General features: G+C 37.8%; 1 protein-coding gene across 7 annotated transcripts; it reads left to right on the top strand.

Annotated features, from left to right (window-relative positions):
* The first annotated feature begins 1,797 nt into the window (after nucleotides 1-1,797).
* Nucleotides 1,798-24,075, top strand: LOC131523024 (calpain-2 catalytic subunit-like). 7 transcript variants are annotated; one of them, XM_058749004.1, is made up of 14 exons: nucleotides 1,798-1,853; nucleotides 12,417-12,669; nucleotides 12,823-12,895; nucleotides 13,126-13,244; nucleotides 13,350-13,483; nucleotides 13,606-13,780; nucleotides 14,059-14,133; nucleotides 21,622-21,707; nucleotides 21,867-21,941; nucleotides 22,055-22,215; nucleotides 22,393-22,559; nucleotides 23,028-23,039; nucleotides 23,164-23,372; nucleotides 23,454-24,075. In XM_058749004.1, the coding sequence occupies exons 2-14, from the start codon at nucleotides 12,439-12,441 to the stop codon at nucleotides 23,476-23,478; spliced, it is 1,542 nt and encodes a 513-aa protein (XP_058604987.1). In that variant the 5' UTR covers nucleotides 1,798-1,853; nucleotides 12,417-12,438; the 3' UTR covers nucleotides 23,479-24,075. The 7 variants fall into 7 exon arrangements, with proteins under 7 accessions (XP_058604987.1, XP_058604985.1, XP_058604991.1 ...); XM_058749002.1 differs by lacking the exon at nucleotides 1,798-1,853 and adding an exon at nucleotides 7,956-8,321; XM_058749006.1 differs by lacking the exon at nucleotides 1,798-1,853 and adding an exon at nucleotides 11,121-11,142.
* The last annotated feature ends 982 nt before the right edge of the window (nucleotides 24,076-25,057 follow it).

The raw sequence follows: 25,057 nt of genomic DNA, 5'->3' as shown, positions 1-25,057 counted from the left end.
CAAGGCAACACGAAATGACTAGATTAGACTAGACTAACTAGAACATCATTTTTACAAGATTTTATTGGCATCCTTTTGCCAGTAACATCCTGTAAATTCTACGGTACATTTTTTTTTTTTTGCAGAGAAAAGTAAGAATATAGGCAGTGTAACAGGCGAGGCGTGTGGATCCATACGCAAAGCTTTATTCACAGACAAGGTCATACACAGGCAGGGTCGAGCATCAGCAAACAGATATGTATGAGGCAAGACAAAGAGTATTCCTAGGGCTGGCATAGGTCATCAATCGGCGAACAAAATCCAGAGGGCTTGATAACAGGGGTAATCCAGAAACATGAGCAGTAGTCCAGACGAGGTATACAAACAGAGTCCGAACAGCAAGACAAGGGTTAATCCAAGATATGCAGGCAGTAATCAGGAAACAGGAAACAAGGCAACACGAAATGACTAGATTAGACTAGACTAACTAGAACATCATTTTTACAAGATTTTATTGGCATCCTTTTTGCCAGTAACATCCTGTAAATTCTACGGTACATTTTTTTTACAGTGCATATATAAAAATAATAAAGCCATAATTTGACAAAACAAACCTTGTGCTTTGTAGGGAATAACATTTAGAAATGTTTACAGTTGGTTTGATACCTTTATCTCAAACGGTGTCAGAGTTTAATGAATTTTAGTGGGTACAGTATATAACACATCAAAAATAAGGTTTCAGTACTGTATATAAAAACAATAAAGGCATAATCAAAAAACATGCCTTGCGCATTATAGGAAATACTATTTTGATATTTTTACAGTTGGTTAGATACCTTCAAATCAAATGGTGTTGTTGTTTAATGGATTTGTATTATTGCATCCATTAAAAGTTGTAAAATTATTATAACACATAAAATGCTAAATGCTTCCAAAAACAGAGCCTTGTGTAATAACAGGGATGTTTTTCTGAACATTTTAATATTGGTTTTATCTTGCAATGTAATGTATTCAAACTGTTTAATTAATTTATATGATTCATTTTTATTTAATTATTTTTCCTTCTAAAAATTAAGCCTTGTGCAACGTAAAGGGCATTTATGTCTACCTGAGTTAGTTACGGCTCTAAAGAGTTTAACCGAAATGAAAGCGAATGTCTAATGAATGTCAAACGTAAAACTAACTTTACCGCCGTCATATATCGTGAGCTTTGGCTTTACATCGCATGCGATCTTCTCGTGCAGTGTGAGTTATTTATGCATTTATTTATTTTTAATTTGTTAAAAAAAACGTTAAACGTAAAACGTTACATTAAATTAGCAACTAATGAATTATTAAATACTGTAAATGCATGCACTGAACGGTTTTATCCTAGATGTCCTTCATGGACACAGATAATATTTCACCTGCATCATCAAATTCCTAAAACAGTGGTCTTCTCCATTTCTTATATGGAAAAAGCTAACTTTTGCAATTCGTATCCAAAGACATGGAAATAGAATCTGTTTTACAGTAGCAGACTGAAAAATATATGTGCCTCAAAACACTGGTATGGTGGGTGCATTATTAGAAAAATAGGTAACCCGTAGTAGGCTGTACAGAGCAAATGAAAAGACATATGAAAATATGAAATAGGCTACGTCAGCGCAAAGATGGAAGAATTTATTTATTTTAATCTATTCTCTGTAAATTATACATTTTAAACCCTCTTCTCCAGAAATTGATAAAATCTGCGTTTTAAATTTGTAAATTTATTTTATTTTATTCTTCATTTATTTTACGTCTTTACGTCTTACGTAATCAGCATCCAAAAGAACGGACCCGTCCTGCGCTGCGCTCTCAGTCAGTCAGAGCGCCCCGATCCTCAAAGACAGGTAGGCTATGTTTTTACATCGCTGTGCACAAGAGTATTGAGACATAGGCTATAAAGTGAACGTTGTAGTCAATATTGCGGGAATGATTTAATTCTGGAATGTTAATATGTTTTATTGTCTTTTGCTTTATGAATCTTCGGAGCTAAATATAACGAGCTGTGCCCATTCAGTTTCCCCCGTAATTTTTATTTATTTATTTATTATTATTTTTTGAGCTACAGTAAGTGAAGTTTGAACAAAACAGCAACAACATTTTTACATTAATATATGATAATTAAATTCCATGATTAGTAGGTAAATATTATGCTGCAAATTCTTTTATTAGAATTCACTGTACAATACAAAACTTAATTATGTGATTTTTCCATCACCATTTAAACTACCCCTTTTGTTTTACTCAGCCTACACAGTATTTCTGTCAGTAGCCTAATCAGCGATCATGTCGTGTGTTCCGTAGTTGATCATTATATATAGATCAGTGGTAGTTTCACTTCTGTTCAAGGAAACGGTCAAAGTTAGCAAAACGGTCTAAAATCGGTTCGCGATTCAGTCTGAATCATTTGAACAGTTATGAACGCACTTAATCATTTCCGCGGTCCAAGATGCAAACACTACAAACACGCCGGGTAAAAAGTGGATTATTTACCTGCTACCTGCAGTCCAGTAAAAAAATCTGAAAATCATATTTTTCTCGATTACCTGCAATGAAAACAAACAAACAAACAAACAAAAACTATATCAACACCTGTAGGCTACTGTAGGCCACCATCTTGTGAAAGAGGCATTTAACCAAACAAAATCAAAACACTACACTACTTATAATATTACTGTGGCAAAAACTTTTTTTTTTTTTTTTGGACATATAGGCTACCTATGTGATCTAAATTACAGAACAACCTACAATTTCCTACATTTCAAGGTCACTGCTCCTAGTCTTAAAAGGAGTAGAAGGGTAGTTTTTTAAAGCATGTTTCATACATTAATTGTATTCTGAAGCACAGTATAAAAAAAATTTAATCTGATAATTATATGATACACCCTATTTAACTGTCAGCATTCCTCTAATTATCGTTGAGATTGCAAGATGGTGGGCCACTCTAAGGTGACTGAAACCCTGTGACAAGAGGTTGTCCAGATTATGGCAAAAGAGATGGCCCTTTCAGCCACTGCATGAGAAGTTTGTCATTCCAAATCTGTAATTTCTCAAATATAGCAGCTTTATAATGACACTTATTCATTCAAGTCCCCCAAAAAGGTTGGTCATCCACAGGCACGTGCAGAAGGGGGGGCTTTGGGGGCACCAGTCCCTGCCCTTTTTCCAAAATTATTCAAAAGTGCCCCTCTCGGACAAAATAGCAATGATATTGTGGTCAATAAAACAAAATGCATTTGACAGTATATGGGTTGCGTGCATTTTGCTCGACTGACTGATATATTCCAGTCTGTTCAGAAACCATAGGCTCTCAAGCCATATGGTTCTTTCAGTGAGTGTCAGGGATCTGGAAGGATGACCCAATAGTAGAATGAATGACAAAGGTTTATTGACAAAACAGACTAATACAGGAGGGTAGTGATGTGCACATGTAACAACATCAAAAACACAAACAATGAGACAGCTGGGGAAGACCACTGGAACAGTCTCGGACAGCAACTGGCAGATTACAATAGCAGCAAAAGGAGCGGCAAGACCAGGCAGATAGAGAGGACCAAACAAGGCACCATAGAGCAGAGCGCAGATACTTATTGACTGCCGACTCCGAAGCAGACCAAGTGCCAGGCATGGAGAACCAGTGGCAGGACTCATAGGAACAGGTCAGGACAGGACCTCTAACACAAAGAGACAAGACAAGGCTCCACAGGAACACAAATTACTCCAAAGCAGCCAGGGGGATAAATAAAGCAAAAGAACTAATAAAAAGGAGGGTAACAAAATAAATAAGAAATCATTACTCATTTAACCAAGACAACTAACTTAAAAAAACAACAACAACAAACAAATACAAAACAAGATCAGGACAAGAAGTAAAAATTTCATTGGACATTATGTAAAGTGGAGCGGTTATTTTCTGTTCTTATTCATAAATCGGTTGAAAATTACATGGACCGATGAGCTTATTTGTGGAGCGATCTGGATCTGCGATTTGTCTCACTTTATAAATCAAGTAATCAGCAGGCTATTCAATTCACTTATATTTATGTATGATATACATCGTTTACTATTTGATGAAACTATCATAGTTAATGAAGCCCAAGTGCCACCTACAGGCCTATTATGTGAAGTGCAGGCTTTTTATTATTATTTATTGGAACCTGTGATACTTTTTTGGGGTTCATTGATAAATAAAAAGAACAACATTTATTCAAAATAGGTATGTTTTCTAAAGGCCAATTCACACCGCACAGACAAACGCCAACAAACTAGTCTGTTGGAGTTTGTTGGCGTTTGTCTGTGCGGTGTGAATTGGCCTTAACAATATCAATCTTTACTATCACTGTTTCTATCAATTAAATGTAGCATCAGAACGAGTCAGACAAAACTAAGATTCGATCAGAAAATCGAAACATGAGGAGCTGAAATTCCAGGAGAACAGGACAACGTCGTAAAGATTCCTATCTCCGACTTCTGGAGCAAGCCTAACTAACAAGCCTCTTTCACAGAACAGCTCGCAACATTAAGACAAAACAACACTTATTGATAAGTCCAACGCAGGAAGGAGATCGTCAAATTTGGGGTTAATAGTCAAGATTAATGGTCAAAGAGATGGCCATCACATGTGTTCCACAAGAGAAATCACAAGCTTCTTTAGATTGACTTTTCCCCCACACATAGAAGACAAAGACTGAGACTGAAATTCCTTTGTCCAAAGAACATGTCTTTTGGTCTCCACAGAACTATACAGAGACTTTCTTTTTCATATGCATATAAAATCATCCTAAAAGAAACTTTTCTAGGCATAACACTATATTATGTATGTAACCACACATTAGACTATCATGTTTTAAGCACATATTATGTATGTAACCACACATTAGACTATCATGTTTTAAGCACATATTATGTATGTAACCACACATTAGACTATCATGTTTTAAGCACATATTATGTATGTCTTTCTAATAACTATTGAATGACTTTAAGGTTAGTCGTGTTTGGTATGTATGAGTTTGACATTTCTAGCTTGAAACGTTTCTTCCAACTGATTCTTTGTCAAATGTATCATATTCTGGTTATAGAAATCACATCCAAAATTATACTTTGCAAGAGTGTGTAAAATTCAGACCATGTGACTGATAACATGCTGATTTATGATGGAAGGAACAAGCCTAGCTAAGATAATAGCCTATCTAATTGGTCAAGACACCAGATGGGATGTGTCCAAAAAGCCGAGTTTAAAACCTCAGGACACCATCAAATCGCCCTTCTCTTCTCTCTCATCCTTCTTCTCTCTCATCCTTCTTCTCTCTCATCCTTCTTCTCTCTCATCCTTCTTCTCTCTCATCCTTCTTCTCTCTCATCCTTCTTCTCTCTCATCCTTCTTCTCTCTCATCCTTCTTCTCTCTCATCCTTCTTCTCTCTCATCCTTCTTCTCTCTCATCCTTCTTCTCTCTCATCCTTCTTCTCTCTCATCCTTCTTCTCTCTCATCCTTCTTCTCTCTCATCCTTCTTCTCTCTCATCCTTCTTCTCTCTCATCCTTCTTCTCTCTCATCCTTCTTCTCTCTCATCCTTCTTCTCTCTCATCCTTCTTCTCTCTCATCCTTCTTCTCTCTCATCCTTCTTCTCTCTCATCCTTCTTCTCTCTCATCCTTCTTCTCTCTCATCCTTCTTCTCTCTCATCCTTCTTCTCTCTCATCCTTCTTCTCTCTCATCCTTCTTCTCTCTCATCTTTCTTAGTTAATGAAGCCCAAGTGCCACCTACAGGCCTATTATGTGAAGTGCAGGCTTTTTATTATTATTTATTGGAACCTGTGATACTTTTTTGGGGTTCATTGATAAATAAAAAGAACAACATTTATTCAAAATAGGTATGTTTTCTAAAGGCCAATTCACACCGCACAGACAAACGCCAACAAACTAGTCTGTTGGAGTTTGTTGGATCAGTGTGTTACCCCTGTTGGCGTTGGTTGGCATTGGTTGGAGTTTGTTTTCACCCGACTGAACATGCTTATAGATATAGGATCATCCATTTTCTCCCCAGTCAGTGCGAGTTGGTCAGTGTCTGTTGGTGCAGTGTGAACATGACCGTTATTTTTCATAAGATTCTAAATCCAACGGCCAACTTGTTTGCTGGAGTTTGTTGGCGTTTGTCTGTGCGGTGTGAATTGGCCTTAACAATATCAATCTTTACTATCACTGTTTCTATCAATTAAACAAATCCTTGCTGAATAAAAAGTAATTTCTTTAAAAAAATAAATACTGACCTCAAGCTTTTGAACGGTAGTGTATATTGTTACAAAAGTTATATTTTAAATAAATGCTGTTCTTATTTAACTTTTCATTCATCAAAGAATCCTGAAAAAAGTATCACGTTTTCAACATTGCTAATAAATCAACATTGCATAAAATACATCAAGTAAATAAAGTCAATTAAAAAAGTATATTAAAATTTTGATCAAATTGATGAGGTGAATTGATGCAAGCTTGATGACTATAAGTGACTTCTTGCAATCTTTTGACCTATACATATATATATATATATATATATATATTTTTCTCATATTGCCCCTTTTTTTACATTTGAGCCCCTGCCCCTGAGGAACTCTCTGCATGTCCCTGGCCATCCATGAAAGACAAATGCATGAGAAGAGAGGATAATGTGGAGACTCTTAATGGGGAATCGGTTCAACACTGCAGCTGGAATTGCTTGCCAGCAACATATGGTATAGGCCTACCTTCCCTGCAAGCATCTTCCAATAAGCCTGCAATGTTCAAGGCAATGCCCCCAACTTGTAGTCTTCTTTCATGCTGCAGGGGTTACTGTACTATAATTTTGATTATAGTACCGTGTTCTCCACAACATAAAGGTTATTAAAACGCCTTGGTTATTTTGTCAAACATGTTAGTATAACAGTGCTATACCCACAGCTAATATTCCTTAAAATTTTGAGAGAGGAAGATTAACAGTATTTCAGGAAAAAAAACAAGTATTTATAGACTGTTCTCCTCTTTTGATCCCCACTGTACGTGTGATATGTATCATTTATTTTATATGTACCATGGAACACTAGTCGTGCATCAAGATGGGTTTCATCAATCACTGCCCAACCCTCAGTATTGCCAGAGTTGCACCCCTGAAAGGTCTATATTTAAATATCTTTTGAAAACGCCTTTTGCTCAGCCATTCATGTGCTTGAGCGATCATGTAGTATAGCAGTATGAGCACAGCTGAGTACAGTACAGCGAGTACAGTGCACTGTCAGGGAATCAGCATTTTTTTTTCTTAAGGACTACACTGTAAAAAAAAAAAGTTGAGCCAATTTAACATTTTACGGCAACCAGCTTCAGCAGATTTTTGAGTTCTCAACTTGTCGTTTTAAGTGTATTCAACAAAAATTTGAGAATCTCCCACAAAAATAAGTTAAGCAAACTCAAAAATCTGTTGAAGCTGGTTGCCGTAAAATGTTAAGTTGGCTCAACTTTCTTTTTTTTTTTTTTGGGCGCAGATACAGCTTCAGTGCTCTTCAGGCATCAAATTGCCTTTTGGGCATGTGCCCAGGGGCACCATACCAAGGGGGGCCACAAATGCAGGGCTGTATAAATATTTTCAAATAGAATTCCTTCTCTGGTTGCATGGTGATCTTCTCTTACCAACTACCAGTTCCCACGCGTGTAATGGTGTGTATCTTTTTTTTTCTTTTTTTTTTTTTACTGTATGTTGTCTTCAGTTTCAGAACATACGAACTCACAAATAATGGAAACAATACTGAAGACTTGGATGACTATTTTGACAATGAGAAACATTGACGTTTCTTTTGCTTTATCTCTTTCTTTTTGCTTTTTAAAGACATTTTTAGACAAGTTTTTGGATATTTTGCATTTAAAGACGTTTTTAAAGGGGACATCAGATTAAATTTTTACTTTCTTTCCTTATTTTACTACCTAGGTAGTGCTGGTAAATCTTTCAACATTTCAGTGCTCAGGGACATTGTGCAACATCACAACAGTAGTCGGCACTGATACATCCCCGTTTATGGCAGGAAAGGATTCCCAAACCTTACATGACTTGGGTCTGGCTGTCTGTGACTAAGAAGAATGGGGGAGGGACTACCACCAGAAAGACAGTGAAGACCTCAGCAGTGGTTGTTTTTTAGCTGCTACAGCAGCAACTGTCATTGTGTCAATTGCTTATCAGGCTTGCTCTATTTTAAGAAACAACTCCTGTAACTTAATCGCAAACAGGTCAAGCGGATTTTCAGCTGCACCCTCTTTTTGAATTTAGTGGAGACGGGAGAGAACAGATTAAAAAGCGGTAAGTTTGCTTTGATTCAGACCCTTTCAGACTGATTTTAGACACCACAATCTCAGCACCAGCCTCACCCTGCACTTGTCTGATTCTCCCACGGAACTGGAATGCTACACGCAACAATAGTGCTTGTATTTGATAGGCATTGGAATAATCTTTTCAGGACAGTGGCCCTCTAAAAATGGAAATGGTTTAACAGAATGCAATGCAATCACTCGCTTTATCCAAGTTTGTCTAAACTTGTATTCCAAGTCTGTTGGTCTTTTTGCATTTCAACTTTGTGGATTATTGAAAGCCAGCAACTTGAACCTAATCTAAAGGCCCAGGTACACTTATTATTATTATTTTTTTCACTTTTGCTCACATTTTTCTCACACGCTTCATTGAACAACTCCATTGACTTTGAGTCTGGATGGATGTTTCTGGACCTTTCTTTTCACTCTCACATGCTCTGTCTATGTGGGTTTAAGTTTAGTCATATGCCAGAATATTAGAAATTTGATGGAGTAGAGTTTTTTTTTTTTTTTTTTTTCTTCAGGAAGACAGGAAGTGTCAATCAATTAAGCTTTTGATGAGGGTATATGCACCATTTGAGTAAAGATAAATAGCTAATTTTGGTTCCCAACATTGACTAACTTTGATTTAAGTCCGATGTGTCCAATGTTAAATTATGTCTTGATCATGACGTCTTCAGTTTTAGGTGCCTGTCTCAAGAGATTCAGGGAAAAGTGGTGAACAAACAAAAATTTAAATTTGACTTTTTAGGCAGTGAATTCACACGGAGTGCAAACCTTGTTGGCAAACGCTATTTCAGCTAACTCCGTCCACTGTTCCCCACATGATTTTATAGTAATATTGTAGTATTAAAAGTACCGTAATATGCTACTTGTACTATTAACGCTGTGCGAATGGCATCTGTAACTATTTGCACTTAGTGTAAACAAGATATAATTTGTTATTTATACTTGAAACAAACAGTAGCTACCACTATACTCTATATTACGCAAGACATTCTCAACAGTACGATGAATCGATAAGTCACTATGGAAACGGAAGCTAACAAAAAGTGCGACATACTACCAGTGTTGGAGAAAGTTACTTTTAAAAGTAATGCATTACAATATTGCGTTACTCCCTAAGAAAAGTAACTACTTCCCTTACTTATTTACTTTTTATGGAAAGTAATGCGTTACGTTACTTTTGCTTGCTTGTTTTTAATACAAAAAAGTTCTATTTTTTTGCAAACATAAGAACCCTTTCACACCAAAAGTGAAATGAACAAGCCTCAGGCTGAAGAGAAAGTAAATTCACATCTGTACAGTAGAACACAGAAGAAGAAAGTTCAACACACTTCAGCAATAAAAAAAAAAAAGAAGCACAAATGTTTATCTAGAGTAATTTTTGCTTATTAGTATTGTTGAATTGGATCATTAAAGGTCAGCAGCAAAGACATTGGTTAATAAAATGGGATTAAAAACAAAAAGGATATTTATGTTATTTAACATTTAATTATTGCAGGTTTGCATCATATTCTGAGTTGCAGTTCGCTGTTTTTATTAATTTTGAGGAATACTGAATATTTTAATTTTTTTTTGCAAGTGAGATGAATTAATGCATGTTCACATTTATTCTAAATGTAAATTAAAAAGTAATGCGTTACTTTACTAGTTACTTGAAAAAAGTAATCTGATTACTTGTCATATCAGATATGTATTTTTATTATAGAAATACATTATAGAAAATGCAGATCCATGATGTGTGAGATGATAATAAAAATATAACAAACATATATAATAAAATAAACATTACCTTGTCATAAAAGTGTTTTATATTTTAGGCAGATAATTATTATGCCAATACAATAAATATAATTTTATTTAAAAACCACATTGTAATAGATTACCTTATATTTTACTTATATTAGTGCTTTATAATTTACATATCATACAACATATATATATATAAAATTGATTGTAATAATATATAATATAGTGCGCTATCTGTCACGCCCACTGGAGTCTCGTTAGTAAGTCATGCACACATGCGCTGATAGCTCTGAAGTAAGCTAACCCTGGAACAGAACCTACTCCGGAGCAGGTTATCTTCAGAGAGCAAGTTGCTATGGTTACTTACATACCCTGAAAGTTACCTCTGTTTTTGGAACCGAAAGTTGAGGTTATCCGCTTACTTACCTTTACTCGGGTATGTCACATAACCTTTCTTGAACACCCCCCTGGTCAGCTCAAACAGAGACAAGCACAAAGCACTTTTGTTTCCATCCCTCACAGTAAGAGACTAGGAATCAAAGGTCCTTTGTGTTTGTCTGTGGGTCAGCTTTTGTGCACATTGTGGAGACCAATATTTGCAAAGTCATTCAGTGGCTGTATAAAACATGCTGAAATTTAGTTTAAAGTTAAAGGCTACTAATTTTTTTATAATAATTTCTAAGTTAGAGACTCAAACCCTAATTAATTATGGTTGTATAGAGCAGAGGTTCTTAACGCTGGCCCTTGAGGTCTATTTTTTTTGAAGAGTTTAGCTCCAACCTTGATCAAGCTCACCTGCCAGTAACTTTCTAGTAATCCTGAATCTGATTAGCTTGTTCAGGTGTGTTTCATTAGAATTGGAGCTAAACTCTGCAAGAAAAGTGGACCTTGAAGGTCTCAGTTGACAACCATTGGTAGAAAGTATACTGACAGCTTAGTATTTTTTATATATTAAAGATGCTGTCACAGAAACCCCCTTGAATGTAATTTGGTGATTGTGAAGTGATTGTAAAAACAATGTTGGGGATTTGATTCCTCAACTATGAGATACAAAATCAGTGGTAAGAAAATCGACTTAGATATCCAATTGGACTAGTGCCAAGGTTGTCAATCAGCAGTGGTTGGCCCCCTTTTTAAGTGCAGGTGGAATGCAAATGGTAGAGCATCTGAGCTGAAAAAGGTGGAATAAGGGCACCAATAACTTCTGTGAGAGATTGTGATGAGTGCATTTAAACTTTTTTTTTACAAAGACAAGCCTTTGGCCAGCTGTGGTTTAGATGCATTGCTCCTCCTTGGATGATCACGCAGTGAATGTGTAATTTAATAATAAAGAGATAACTGTTTTATGGGAGCAGAGAAAAGTGAATTATATGGCTAATTTTGAACTTATCCTTTTCCTTTTTTTCTACTGCAACTAAATTTAACTGATGTTTGAGGTGTATGTTTTCACTGAGCATTAAAGGCATCTTTCATTGGAATTGCACCTTTTATGATAGGCTAACATCTCAAAGGTTGTGGGTTGAGTAGCTTACTTACCATTTGATATACAGCAGGGTTCCTCAAATCTTTCCATGGAGGGCCAATCTGCTGCAGAGTTTAGCTCCAACCCTGATCAAACTCACCAACCTGTGATTTTCTAATGATCTTGAAGACTCTGATTAGCATGCTCAGGTGTGTTTGATTAGGGTTAGAGCTAAACTCTGCAGGAGTGGGCCAGATTTGAGGTTGCCTGATATACAGTATAGTGGAAACAGTTCTAAATTGTCAAGATATTTCTGTTTTGCTCTATTTTTTATGATTTGTAAATGAACATACAGTACTAAAGTAAAGTTTTGCATTTCCAGTGCATCATTGGTAATCTGAGCTAGTTTTCCAATATGTCTGTATTTAAATAGATTGTTTTGGCCAATGCTATGTCTCTTGGTGTTACATGAATTCAATAGGGGTGTTGCATCAGAGAGGAAAACACATTGGTTTGCAAAAGTGATGCTTTGTCATGCTGCCAAAACTTTTGCTGCAATGCACCTTGGCGTAGACACTGGTGCTGACCATTGTACTTACTCTCCAAGTCCCTGTTACTGTCTTCATTTCTTTTGTAATTTTGTCTGGCTCAACTACATAATGGTGGGTGGATTTAGTATAAACTTATTTGCACTTCGTGGAAATAGACACTCTCTTTGTTTACCCCAACATTTCCATATTTCCATACTCAAAATGGATCGGTCAAATTAAACTTAAGTACTCTTACGAAGGGTACATTGACTGCAGCCTTGTGCACTGATGTTGATACACAAGCATAATGCTAAATATGTGTTTGTATTTGTTTGTCATTCAGGCAAAAGGATTCTGAGTGAAAAATGCCTCCCCCTGATGAGTGCCACCACAACCCAAATGAAGATGATGAGAATTCTCCTACTAGTCCTTTGAACTTCCTGGATCAGAACTACCAGGAGCTGCACCAGACCTGCCTCACAGAGAAAACACTCTACAATGATGAGTTGTTCCCTCCAGACAACAGCTCCATTGGCTTGTTTGATGATCCGTCACCTGAGGTGGACATGTCTCAAGTTGTGTGGAAGCGGCCATCCGTATGTATTCATTACATAATTCTTTATATATAAATATTCTAACGTTCAACCATAACGGCTTTCACAGCTTTGCCTGGAGTTATGAATTACAAATCTCTTCATTGTATGAGTGGCTAAATGTCCAAGGAATTTCACTCAATTTTCTCTTATCAGGAATTGATGTCAGACCCTAATTTAATTGTAGATGATGTGTCCAGGTTTGACTATGCACAGGGAAGTGTATTAGGTAAGTTTGAGTGTATTCTGGTATCATACTGTAGATGCTATGTCAACTATACAATGTGTTGTGGACCAATTTTTGTTCTCAACCCAGATATCAACTCATTTCTCTTCTTAATTTAAATGGCATTAAGCACAATATGATGGGAAACTAGTAATAATAGACACCATTATTTTTGACTCATTTTGTACACATTTAGAATGTGACTTCAGATATGTACATTTTTATTTGTTTAGGAAATTGTTGGTTCTTGGCTGCAATTGGGGCTCTAACTTTTGAGAAGGATATAATAAAACAGGTCATGCCAGCTGAACAGTCATTCACCAAGGATTATGCTGGGATATTTCATTTTAGGGTGACTATAATAGCTGATCGATATTTCAACATTTATTAATTTTCTCACATTATAATTTCTTGAGCACAAGAAAGTCATAATTTCTATGTTTGTTATTTATCACAGTTCTGGCGATTTGGGAAATGGATTGATGTTGTTATTGATGACCAACTTCCAACTATTGATGATGAACTACTTTTTGTGTGCTCAAAAACGTCTAATGAGTTTTGGCCTGCCTTACTGGAAAAGGCTTATGCAAAGTAGGTACCATTATTTTGAAAAAAATTAAAATAAAGTGTCTTGTTCATTATCTGTCAATTGAATAGCTAAAATTGACTTACAAGTATGCTGAGGAGTGAACTCAAATAAACTGTCTTTAAAGGGTGTGTGGGTCCTACGCTGACTTGCATGCTGGTTTCATATCTGAGGCCCTGATGGACTTCACTGGTGGGACACATATGTATTATACACTGAATATGGCTCCTGCTGATTTATGGAAAATCATGGAATGTGCATTCAAGTCGAAAACGCTTATGGGCTGTGGCTCTAATACAGTGGTAAGAAAGACCTCACCAAATCCTGAATTAAAAGCTTCAAAGATCCACATATATATATATTTGTTAGGTCTTTCCAAGGACTGGATATCTTAGATTAAATATAAATGATCCTTATGATTTAGTTGAAGATTAGATCAAATTTTATGACTAATGCATGCAGAAGTCCAGAACGTCTTAGAATATATACTAAAAATTTAATATATTTGTACATTTGTACATGACCTGCTATGTACTTTTATTAAATGATTACGTTTGTTGTTTTTTGTGTGTAACATTAGACAACACCTGAAGAAAATGAGTTACTTCATGGGATAGTTGCAGAGCATGCTTACACAGTCACAGGGGTTTTTGAGGTAAGACAACACAAGCATCTGGCCTTTTCGGTTAGACTCATATTATAACTTTTGTTAATAGGACTCTTCCACAATTAAATTGAGCTGCAGGAACATTTTTTACCTTTATGAGGGCAGTAGTATTAATAGGCATCCGTCAGTCTCAGGAGACCACATGGAGCATGTCATAGGCTAGGTGGATAGGTTAGGTCCTGGCATTCCTCCGTAGCCACTTAGCCTGAGACTGCTGTTTGAGGGTCTCCACAAAGTTGGAGGGGCTTTTGTGCACAATATATCTCCACTTCTAATCTGTCTGAGACAGCAGCTTCCCAAGAGTTTGGGTTGATTTCGAAGGGCCTTGAGATCTCATTTACAGTACAAATATCTTTACACCTCGTGTGTGTTGAGTAATACAGGAGATCCTTCAGAATGCACCCATCACCCATTCAGACAACATGTCCCAGCCATCACATGTATCTCTACTTGAGAAGGGTGAACATGGATGAGATCGCTGCTCTCTCAAGGACAGTGCAGTTGGGGATCTTGTCAGGATGCCCAGGATGTGACGGAGGCAACACAAGTGGAAGGTGTCGAGTCTACTTTCTTGGTGAGCATACAGGGTCCATTACTAACTGCAATAGAGAAGCTTGCTGACCACACAAGCCTTGTACGCCTGGACTTTGGTGCCCTTTGTCAGCTTATTATTGGTCTTCACTCTCTTTGACAGTCTGGACAAGTATGTGGTAGCCTTCCTGATGTGCCTGTTTATCTCAGTGTCACGAGGAAGAGAGTCAGAGAGAGAGGATCCCAGGTACACAAAGTTGTGTACAACCTCAAGTTTGAAGTCAGAGTTTGAGATGCTGGGTGGAGGATCTTGTCCCATGACTTGCATCTTCTTTAAGGCTGATGGCTTTAGGTTTTGTCACACTTGGTTGCATTTTGGCCTTAAACACCCCTTTATTTCTGGCCTTGAATTGAGTGCACAAAATGTTTACATACTCATTTTGTGTTGAAAATAAACAGGTGAAAAAGTATATTAGTAAGCACAACTGTGGTTCATTGGAAAAGTGTGCCTGTGGCAACATATCTCCAAAATGATATGCAGGACAGCACACCAAATATGCTAAATATTTACTCAGTCTGATTATGTGTAAGTGTATACTCGTGAAGTTGGAAATTTAATCTGCGAATGGTGCTAAAATGTTAATCACATTTGAAAATAACTTAAGCCTGGGACACACTGCACGATTTTCGGCTGTCCTAGACGAGAGATCGGCATTGTGAAACAACAATTTCTGTGATAGCGGCTTCAAATTGGTGGTCCTGTGACGTACAGTGAGAGAGGTTCAAAGATGGTCATTGTTATGCTCTTGCGACCAAAGATAGCTTGCAATAACTTTTTGACAGTATCAGCAATTCAGCATGATCATCGCACAGTGTGTTTGCTGCTACGACCCACGTTTACTGACCAGCCAATAAAAACGCAACATGAAATCAACGCGACATGGTGCTAAAACATAAAAATGCATACCTCAAGCTCTTATCCGTTCCTCTTTCACCGCTTCCACTTTTTTACAGCACACATAAATACTACGACTGCCAAACTGTGATGCTCTTTTTGTTTACCACTAGCACATGCTGATGACATTTTATTCTATAGTAACGTAGGTATCATCTAGGTAGGTATCGTAGGTATCATCAAGCCACTCGGTATCATCATCGTACAGTCTACATGCATGTCATACCCAAGTTTATTAGATCCATGTCGCATTTGTATGTGTCATTTGTAATGTTCTTATAGGATTGCTAAAATCGTGAAGTTTGTAGAAGGCTTTAAACTCTGCCCTTAACTTAAAGTCTGTGTAAAGTGATATTAAAATATGTGTTCTGAGTTTGTCACACAACAGAAAAATGTGTTACTAACCACCCAGCCAAATTTAAAGGGTAAAAAAAAATCGGCAAGTAACTAAAATAAGTTATCAAAATCTTTGAAAAATAAGCAGGACTCTCTGCTCTCCGCTGTCGGTGCTGAAACCACGCCCGCTCGCGGGAAGGCAGCCGTCTCTCTCAACCAGGGGCGGACTTAACCAATAGGCGTGGTAAGCGGCCGCTTAGGGCCCCGGGGAATCAGGGGGCCCCGTCTGATATTCGCGAAACATACTTGGCAAATGCACCAGCATGCATTTGTGTTATTGAGAGCGTCAAATGTTCACTCACCACTCAAAACGGCGAGTTTTTGTTGGGTGCGGAGTTCTGCAAGCTTGTGAATCCTCTCATTATAACAACGTGTAGATAAGATGTAAATAAGAGATTCATTGTGCAGAGAGCTTATTAACAGAACATTGTGAGATCGCGATGAACTGAAGTGAGTGACAGCTTTTAGTGATTATAGACCGAGCGCTCTTTGCGCGCATTCTAAGCTGTTTTGACTGTCTCAGAACAGATATATTCACTTCAGTAAATAAATTATTCTGTTTCAAGTCATAATTTTATTTGTCTTGATGTTTCAAAATGACTCTCTTTTCCGAGACGCTTTTAAACTATAAATGCAAATGAACTATAAACTAAAAACACGTACAAATGCACGAATGCAATGACTGGAGATTTTCACATATTACATTTTTGATTTGTTTCTCGGCAAACCCTATCGTATGCCTTAAGAACACTTGGAATACGGAACGAGTTGCATGGGATCATTTTTTATGACATTTTAATCCTTTTTGTAAAAAGATTGAAGACGTTTACAATTCATTAAAAGTGCAAGCATTTTTTTTTTTTATATATATATATAATGTCTTCTTTTGTGATCCGAAAAAAAAAAAAAATAAGGTAGCTTAATATGACTTTAGAATAGCATCAGGTTGACTAATTATTTAGGCTACTTAAGTTGTAAAGGGGTAATAGTTATAATACATAATAGTTATAGCTATAATGAGAGAGAGCTAGCGAGCAAAATAAGGGCTAGGCGTAAAAGAGCATATAGTTACTTTATTGGGGCCCTGTACCTGAAAATTGCTTAGGGCCCCCAAATCATTAAGTCCGCCCCTGCTCTCAACTGTCAAATACCGTTACAACCTGAATGGATGCTACTGATACTACCTCTAGTAGCTTAATTGGATTTATACAGCCATACATGTTTGAGCGTGCAAGTTCGTTATTTAATTGTAGACGCGCGTCGGCGGTGCAGTGAGTTGAAACCTTCTCGTCGTCAAGGCGAGCAAGGCTCATGCTTGCTTAGCAACGGCAAACACCAAGAGAGCGCAAGCTCCGGTACGCTTTGAAAGAAGAGAAAGAGGTAAAGCTCGCGTTTCTAGATGCGAATTATGAACACTCCATGTTTTTAAATTGTATGTATTCTGCCACATATTGATTGACAAACTAAGAACTTGATCTCTCAACATAGTTATTATAGTGTTAGGGGCGGCCCAAAAAAATCCTGAACACAGAATTGGTGAAAAAACGTTTTACGGTTTAACACCACAATTCAGTACTACATAGTTCAGAGTCTCTTTAATGTGTTTCAGCAATACATTTCTAACATTTGTAATGTGTTTAGAAACAATTCTCAGAATTCTCTTTACACGGACTTTAAACTGATTAACTAAAAATGCTTTTGCTGAAACAACCATGGCATTTTGTCACAGCCATCTGCTGGAATTCCTTTGACAGCCACCAGGGGGCATTCCTCCCAGATCATCTCTTCTTGCATTGGATTATTTTATTAAATGCTGAACTTGGATCTTCCTTAAAGTCTGTGAGTGTTTTGTGACATAATTTTTGTCCCTTGCCTCTGTGGGAGATGGAGGGACTTAAAACTATGGATTTTTGAAGCTTCATTGATTATCTCCAGTAACGCAGCCTATTAGTTACATTAAGCCAGTCTGTGCCCATTGCAGCGTCCACGGAGAAGGCCGAGTCTGCCACAACACCTCTAGAGGATAGTGAGGCTTCACTATCTCACTCTTGCAAGCTGAGGTTGAGAAGGCTTTCCTGTAGCTCAAATAGTAGAGCATGGCGCTAGCAACGCCAAGATCATGGGTTCGATTCCCAGGGAAAGCAAGAGCTGATAAAATGTAAAAACTGTAACTTGAATGCAATGTAAGTCGCTTTGGATAAAAGCGTCTGCTAAATGCGTAAATGTAAATGTAAGGAAGAAGGCAGAAAGTTCACTCCTTTTGTTTCAGAGACGTTCCAGATGAAGCAGTCCCAGAGTTCGCTCTAGAGGAGGCTGTTCCAGAGCCTCTTCAAATTATGGCCACCACATCAGAACATCCAGCCGTCATGAATTTCACGCCACAATTTTCAGCCATCACAGATGCCACTCCTGTGTTCCCGGTCATTATGAACTTGAAGACACTCATGCGTTTACACACACTTGGGGCTGATCTCTAGTTTGACAGACCCACCACTGATTTTGGCCAGAGCAGCTGGTATCTCAAGGGCCCCAGCACTGGTTGTTACAGAATCTGTTCCATTCCATGAGTCCGCTCTGGAACCTGCTCCAGTCCAGGAGCCCTCAGAATCCAATCCAGAACCCGCACCAGCCCAAGAGCCCTCAGAGTCTACTTATGAACTCGCTTCAGTCCAGGAGCCCTCAGAGTCCACTCCAGAGCCCGCTCCAATCTGTGAGCCCTCAGAGTCCGCTCCAGAGCTCGCTCCAGTCCGGGAGCCCTCAGAGTCCTAGTCTCACGTAGCCTGACGGCTGAAGGTCTGGAATGTATGGTAGCTTTCATTGGTCAAGGCCCGCCCATGATGCAGTTTGACCGACATGTCAAACAACCAATCATAGTTCGTTTCGTTCAGCGTCACGTTTCAGGGCATGGAAATGTCGCCACAATAACAGACCGGTATGTGAAACTCTCAGATGTATTTTAAAGATTCTATGCTGCGAACTTTAAATATTTCAAATACTTTTGAAAATCCAGCGTTTATTTGATCCTGATAAGCATTTTTTGTCACAGTTGTAAGCATGATGGCTTTCTTCTTTCGTGAGGGGGTTTGGCGTCACAGCATTTTTGTTTCCAGGCGGAACGTTAAAGAACGCAACACACACGTCTCCCGGAAATCTTGTATGATTCAACTAATCCAACGACGACTTTGACAGTCCTGAAGTGTGCCATATGCATCAGACGTTTAGCCAACAGTCCGTGGGTCCACTCCAGAGCCTGCTCCAGTCCGGGAGCCCTCAGAGTCCACTCCAGAGCCCGCTCCAGTCTGGAAGCCCTCAGAGTCCACTCCAGAGCCCGTTCAAGTCTACAAGTTCACTCCTGAGCTCTCTCCAGTCCACGAATCTGCTCCTGAGCTCACTCAAGTCTACGAGTTCATTCCAGAGATTGCTCCAGTCTACGAGTTTGCTCCAGAGTCAGTTCTGGTCTATGAATTTGCTCCAGAGGCTGCTCCAGTCCAAGAGTCCACTCCAGAGTCCACCCAAGTCTACGAGGGCATTTCTGAGTTTGCTCCCATCTATGAGTCCGCTCCAGTTCCTCCTGAGTTGGCAGCTTCCGCTGCAAAACCTCCCAAGACGGCGACCTCCATTTCAGCTCCTCTCGCAAATTCTCAGTCTTCCCTGCCATGGCCAAAGAGACCGTTGCTGAACTGTCTGCCTGTCCTGTTATGGCCATAAAGGCTGTTAATAACCTCTCTGGGCTTTTCATTGCAGTCCTGTCTGATCCGCCAGGAGGGTCATCTGTCTCGTCAGCTCCGTTGCAGTGTCAGCTCTGTCAGCTCCACCTTGGAGATCTTTGGTCCCGTCTGCCTTACTGTGTTGGTCATCTGTTCTGCCGTGGGGATCTTCAGCTCTGCCCTGGTGGTATTCGGCCCCACCCTGGCCTCCTGCCCTGCCGGCCCCACCCTGGTTCTCTGGTCTACCTTTGGCTCCAGGCCTTCTTCCACCACACGGGCCTGAACCACCATCCCTCCGCCTCCATTCCACCTCCCTCCTGGACTTTTTTGACACTTGGTGGAGCTTCTGGAATCACAGCCATCTGCTGGAATGCCCTTGACAGCCACCAGATAAAAAATCAATAAGTGACTGACTCTGTTAGAAATCTTATAATGGGCCATGTTTGGATCTTCCAAACGTACAATAATACAAACACAAACCTCAAAAACAACACAAAAATGGGTCACTGAGCACAAAACCAAGCTTCTGCTATGGCCATTCCAGTCCTCTGACCTGAACCCTGTAGAAAATGAGTGTGGTGAACTGAAGAGAAGAAGCACCAACATAGAGCTGGGAATCTAAAGGGTCTGGAGTGATTCTAAGGGTGAGGAATAGTCTCTGATCTCTTGGCAGGTGTTCTCTAACCTCATCAGGCATTATAGGTGAAAATTTAGAGCTGTTAAACTGGCAAATGGAGGTTTCAAAAAGTATTGAATAAAAGGGTGCCGTCAATTGTGGCCAATGTGTATTAGAGAAAAACTTTTATTTTATAATGATATTTCCCCCCATTTTAAATTCTTATTATCCAATGAAAGGTTAGAATTTTGTGAATTTTTTAAATAAAAGATCAAAAGGATTAACAATGCAGATTAATTTTCACAGCCTTCTTTGATCATATTTACTAAAGGTGCCGATATTTTTGCCAATGACTGTATATATATGTGTATATATATATATATATATATATATATATATATATATATATATATATATATATATTAGGGCAGGGCAAGTTATCGTGTTATTATCGTGTTAACACATTAATTGATTGACGCCGACAATTATTTTATCGCGCTTTAATGCAGTTTTTAATTATTATGAAAGTCTGTTGCTCACTGGCTCTAAATACACATACAGACAAACCATGGGTCACAAGAGGGGTGGGATGTTGATCAGTACTGGCTTGGGATGGGTGTCATCACGCGTCTCAAGAAGTGTTCACGACTTCATAAGTGGGAAATAGGAAATTAACGATAGCATGATAGACGGCTAAACAAACTTTTAATCGTTGCCCAGCACAAATATATAAATATATATACATATATATATAAATGTATATATTATACTATGCTCACTGAGCTTTGTTTGTGGAAGAATTGCTCTGTGTATCTGTATTTTTGCTGGTGAACGTTCTGTTTCACCTTCTGTGATGCTTAATTTCCTTCTTGCCTCATGTGGATTACGGTTTTGGATTACTTTATTAAATGCTGCACTTGGATTTTCCATAGAGTCTGTGAGTGTTTTGTGACACATTTTAGATTGCTTCTATAAATTTTAGAACTCTTTCATAGTGATTCTTATCATGTGCTCTGCATCGCGAGTGCAGTGCATGAATTGTGTGAACGTGAGAAATTCGTCACAGAGCCATCAGTATTCATAGTGTACAATTGCAGGTTTATTAGAGAGCCAGAATAAGAAACAAGCTAGAGCTGAGATAAATTGCAAAAAGAAAAAGGATTTTTTGTGTACCTTAGTTTGAGGTTGTGGATTTTTTTAAATCAATTTAATACTCTTTTTCTTTTAATAAATCTCTTAAACTAATATTGATTTCTGACTTTGTAAAACAGGTGATGAGTGACGAAAATCCAGTCCAGCTGGTAAGATTGTTAAACCCATGGGGCGAAGAAGAGTGGCGAGGAGACTGGAGTGATGGGTAACGGTTACAGTAACAGCTTAATTTAGCCAGACACAAACTCAGCAGAAAGTCGTACATTGCTTGAACACATCATGACATATCACCTTACATGCTTAAGGTTATTTTCTTTGTATTTTCTACACAATAGCACCCATGGTTTGTTTATAAATTTTACAGATCACCCTTATGGGACACAGTTTGTGAGGAGGTCCGCACAATTTGCCATGAAGTTTTAAATAACGGGGAGTTCTGGTGAGCATGACCATGTTATGTACACCCACCCTCTCACACTTGAAGTGTGAAATGACTACTTCATATACAAAGTATGAAATCGCATTTTACTTAGAAACATTTTTTAACTGCAGGATGTCAATGGAAGACTTTACCAAAATTTTTGAAAACATAGACATCTGTTGTCTCTGTCCTGATTTTCTGGATGGCTCTGCTGAATGTCACTGGACCTCAAAACGGCATTTTGGCAGATGGAATGCTGGGATTACAGCGGGTGGTGACATAATTAAGACAGGTATTATTACTGTTTGCATATGTATTTGCACATAAAGCCCTATCAATCAGTTCCAGCATAGCAAAATGATAATAACACCTTAAAGTATGAAGACAAGGCTCGTAAAACTAAGACAGATATAACTTGAAATAAATGCAAAGAAAATGAAAATAATGTACAAATTTTTTAATGTTATAGAGACTTTCTGGACAAACCCTCAATTTCGGGTGAAAATTGATGAGCTTAATGAGGAATGTGCTAGTGGCCAGCGTCCTGAAAATATACTGGTGTCCCTCATTCAGAACCATGAGAAGAGAAACAGAAATAGCCAAGAAAATTTTAATATTGGCTTCTATGTTTTTGAGGTCAGTATTTGCGTATACTATGCTTGTTTAAATATGCCAAATAATGTATGGTATTTAGATATGTCTGAATCTGATGTAGTTTAATTTTAAGTTTCTTTATAAATTGAAGGTGCTTTCATTTACATTTATAACACATTTATGCATTTAGTAGATGCTTTTTATCCAAAGTGACTTACATTGTGACAATTGAGAAACGTGAGCAATTGGTCACAGAGTCAACAATATTTATAGAGTACAATGCCAGGTTTATTAGAAAACCAAACTAAGAAACAAGCTAAAGCAGAGGTGAAATGTAAAGAAACAGAGGATTTTGTGTGTGCCATGGTTTGAGGTTGTGGAGTGGTTACATTCTTAATATAGAAGAAGTGTGCCTTTAGCTGCTTTTTGAAAGTTGTGATGGTCTCAGCATTTTCAGTGACATGCATCAACTGCAATATCCCTTTAATGATGTTATGCTCTCTTTCACAGATACCACTCGAGGCAAGTGAAAATTAACCTATTCATTTAAATGTTATACTCTAATGGCCCTTTCAAGACAAGATTCTGTTTACATATATTCATTCTTTTAAATAGACTAAAGACACGTTTGAATATTTTTTTTTAGATGAGAAGTCAAAGTGGGAGGTTTTCATCTGAGTTCTTCATTGACAGAGAGCCTGTGGCACAGACTGATGAATTAATATGGTTTAGAGAGGTGATGAAATTCTTCAGGCTGGAGCCGGGAGAGTATATGATTGTACCTTGCACAGAGAATCCCGGTGAAATCGCCTCCTTCGTCCTGTCTGTTTTCTCAAAGAATGAGACACACTTAGAGTAAGTTGTGATGCAGTTTAAAGAATTGCTTAAGAGTAACCTGAAATTACAGCTCTGTGATCTAAAGTTTTTCTCTTTCAGACCTATTCAAGAAACTCCTGAGTAGAATGGAGACATTCTTGATGAGGGTGAGGTAAACATTTTAGAGTCTGCAGTCTTTATACTTGTCAAATGAATAGGAATCAGTATGTTCTGCTTTAATTTTTCTTTCAGTCAATAATTTAGGAAAGAAATCAAGAAATGTATTTGTTTTTAGTAATTGTTTTGTTCCATTCGAGAGTTTTACCTTTATTTGTTAACAAATTGTTTTTGGTTTGTAAAGCAAATGTGTCATCTGTTGGGAGGGCGATGTACTACAGTAGTTGCTACTGTAGTTTTAATAATTTAACTGGTTTGTATTCAGAATTGATCAGTTATGTAAGATGGCATACATTATTACATGCCATGCAAGGTAGGAAGAAATACTTATACATTTCTTTTTTTATGCAGAATATTTTAATCCTGTCAAATTATGTCTTGAAGTAAAAAAACATAAATGAATTGTGTCATTATATCAGCAAGTGCATGTAATTCTTGTTTCAATTGCAAATAATTTATACTGCTGGTCCCATATATGCATGAAAAGCTTGCATATATTTCTTTAATATTGCTCTTTAAAGAAACAGGATATTGATTGCGCAATAAAAAGCAGTAAACATTTAAACATTAATTGTCAGCTTCTTTCTGGACGTGGTGACAGAATTCTAATTTAATGAATCAAAATTAGTAAAAAATAAAAAGTAGAAACGCCTCAATCTGGCATCCAGATTTTATTAGTGATGCAACAAGTCAAATGTATTGTAAGTAATGGTAACCTGTTTAGGGAAGCCATATGTCATGAGTTCAGAGGATCATCGTCTCTCCTCAACCACCAGCAGTTGAAAATAAAAATTATATTAAAGTATAATTATCTGGGGAATATATGTATCTATTTTTAACTGCATTTTACTGTAAAACTGTAAAATTTACATGAAATGTGTAGTTAGATCTTTTACAGTTTTTCCCTGTATATAGTACGGGAACTTACTGTTAACCTATCAACAGTTTTTTTTATCCCCATAGCGTTTTTACAATATTTTACAGTTTACACTCATCTTTCAGAGTGTACTGTACGTTTCCTGCAAAGCTGTGCTTGTGTTCTCTCTCTTCTTCTTAATGAATAAGCTATTATTGTTATTATTATTATTATCATTATATTATTTAAATCTTTATTAGTACATGTCCTTGTATTGCATTTATTTAGCACTGTAATACACTAAAGAAAATAGGTCAGAAATCACTTAACGTAATTGATACAGGAGATGAGGCACAAGTGATATGTCAAATGCCTGGGTCAGTTTCATGCAAGTGTTCATGGGGGCTAAAGGAAGAGGGTTGGGAACCACTAACCAAGGGAAATATGTCCCCAAAATAGTCACAGTACAGTGTCTATACAGCCTCCTGTCAATGAAGGTGTTGTTCATATAGGGTCCAAGCCAAGGTGTGACTAAAATGCCTTGCTGAGCTCTTCGATATATTCTACAACCCTAAAAGGAGTGTCAGCGAGCAGCTAGCAGGAAGGTTAGCAATAAGGATGTATGGAGATCAGCAGCATATTGTAAGCACAGCTGATCTCATACTAGTTACCCTGCTCAGCATGTGAGAAA

The sequence above is a fragment of the Onychostoma macrolepis genome, chromosome 17 (assembly GCF_012432095.1).
Source record: "Onychostoma macrolepis isolate SWU-2019 chromosome 17, ASM1243209v1, whole genome shotgun sequence".
NCBI classification, from domain to species: domain Eukaryota; kingdom Metazoa; phylum Chordata; class Actinopteri; order Cypriniformes; family Cyprinidae; genus Onychostoma; species Onychostoma macrolepis.
Note: the sequence above shows the minus strand (reverse complement) of the source record. Positions and strands in the feature narration are given on the sequence as shown.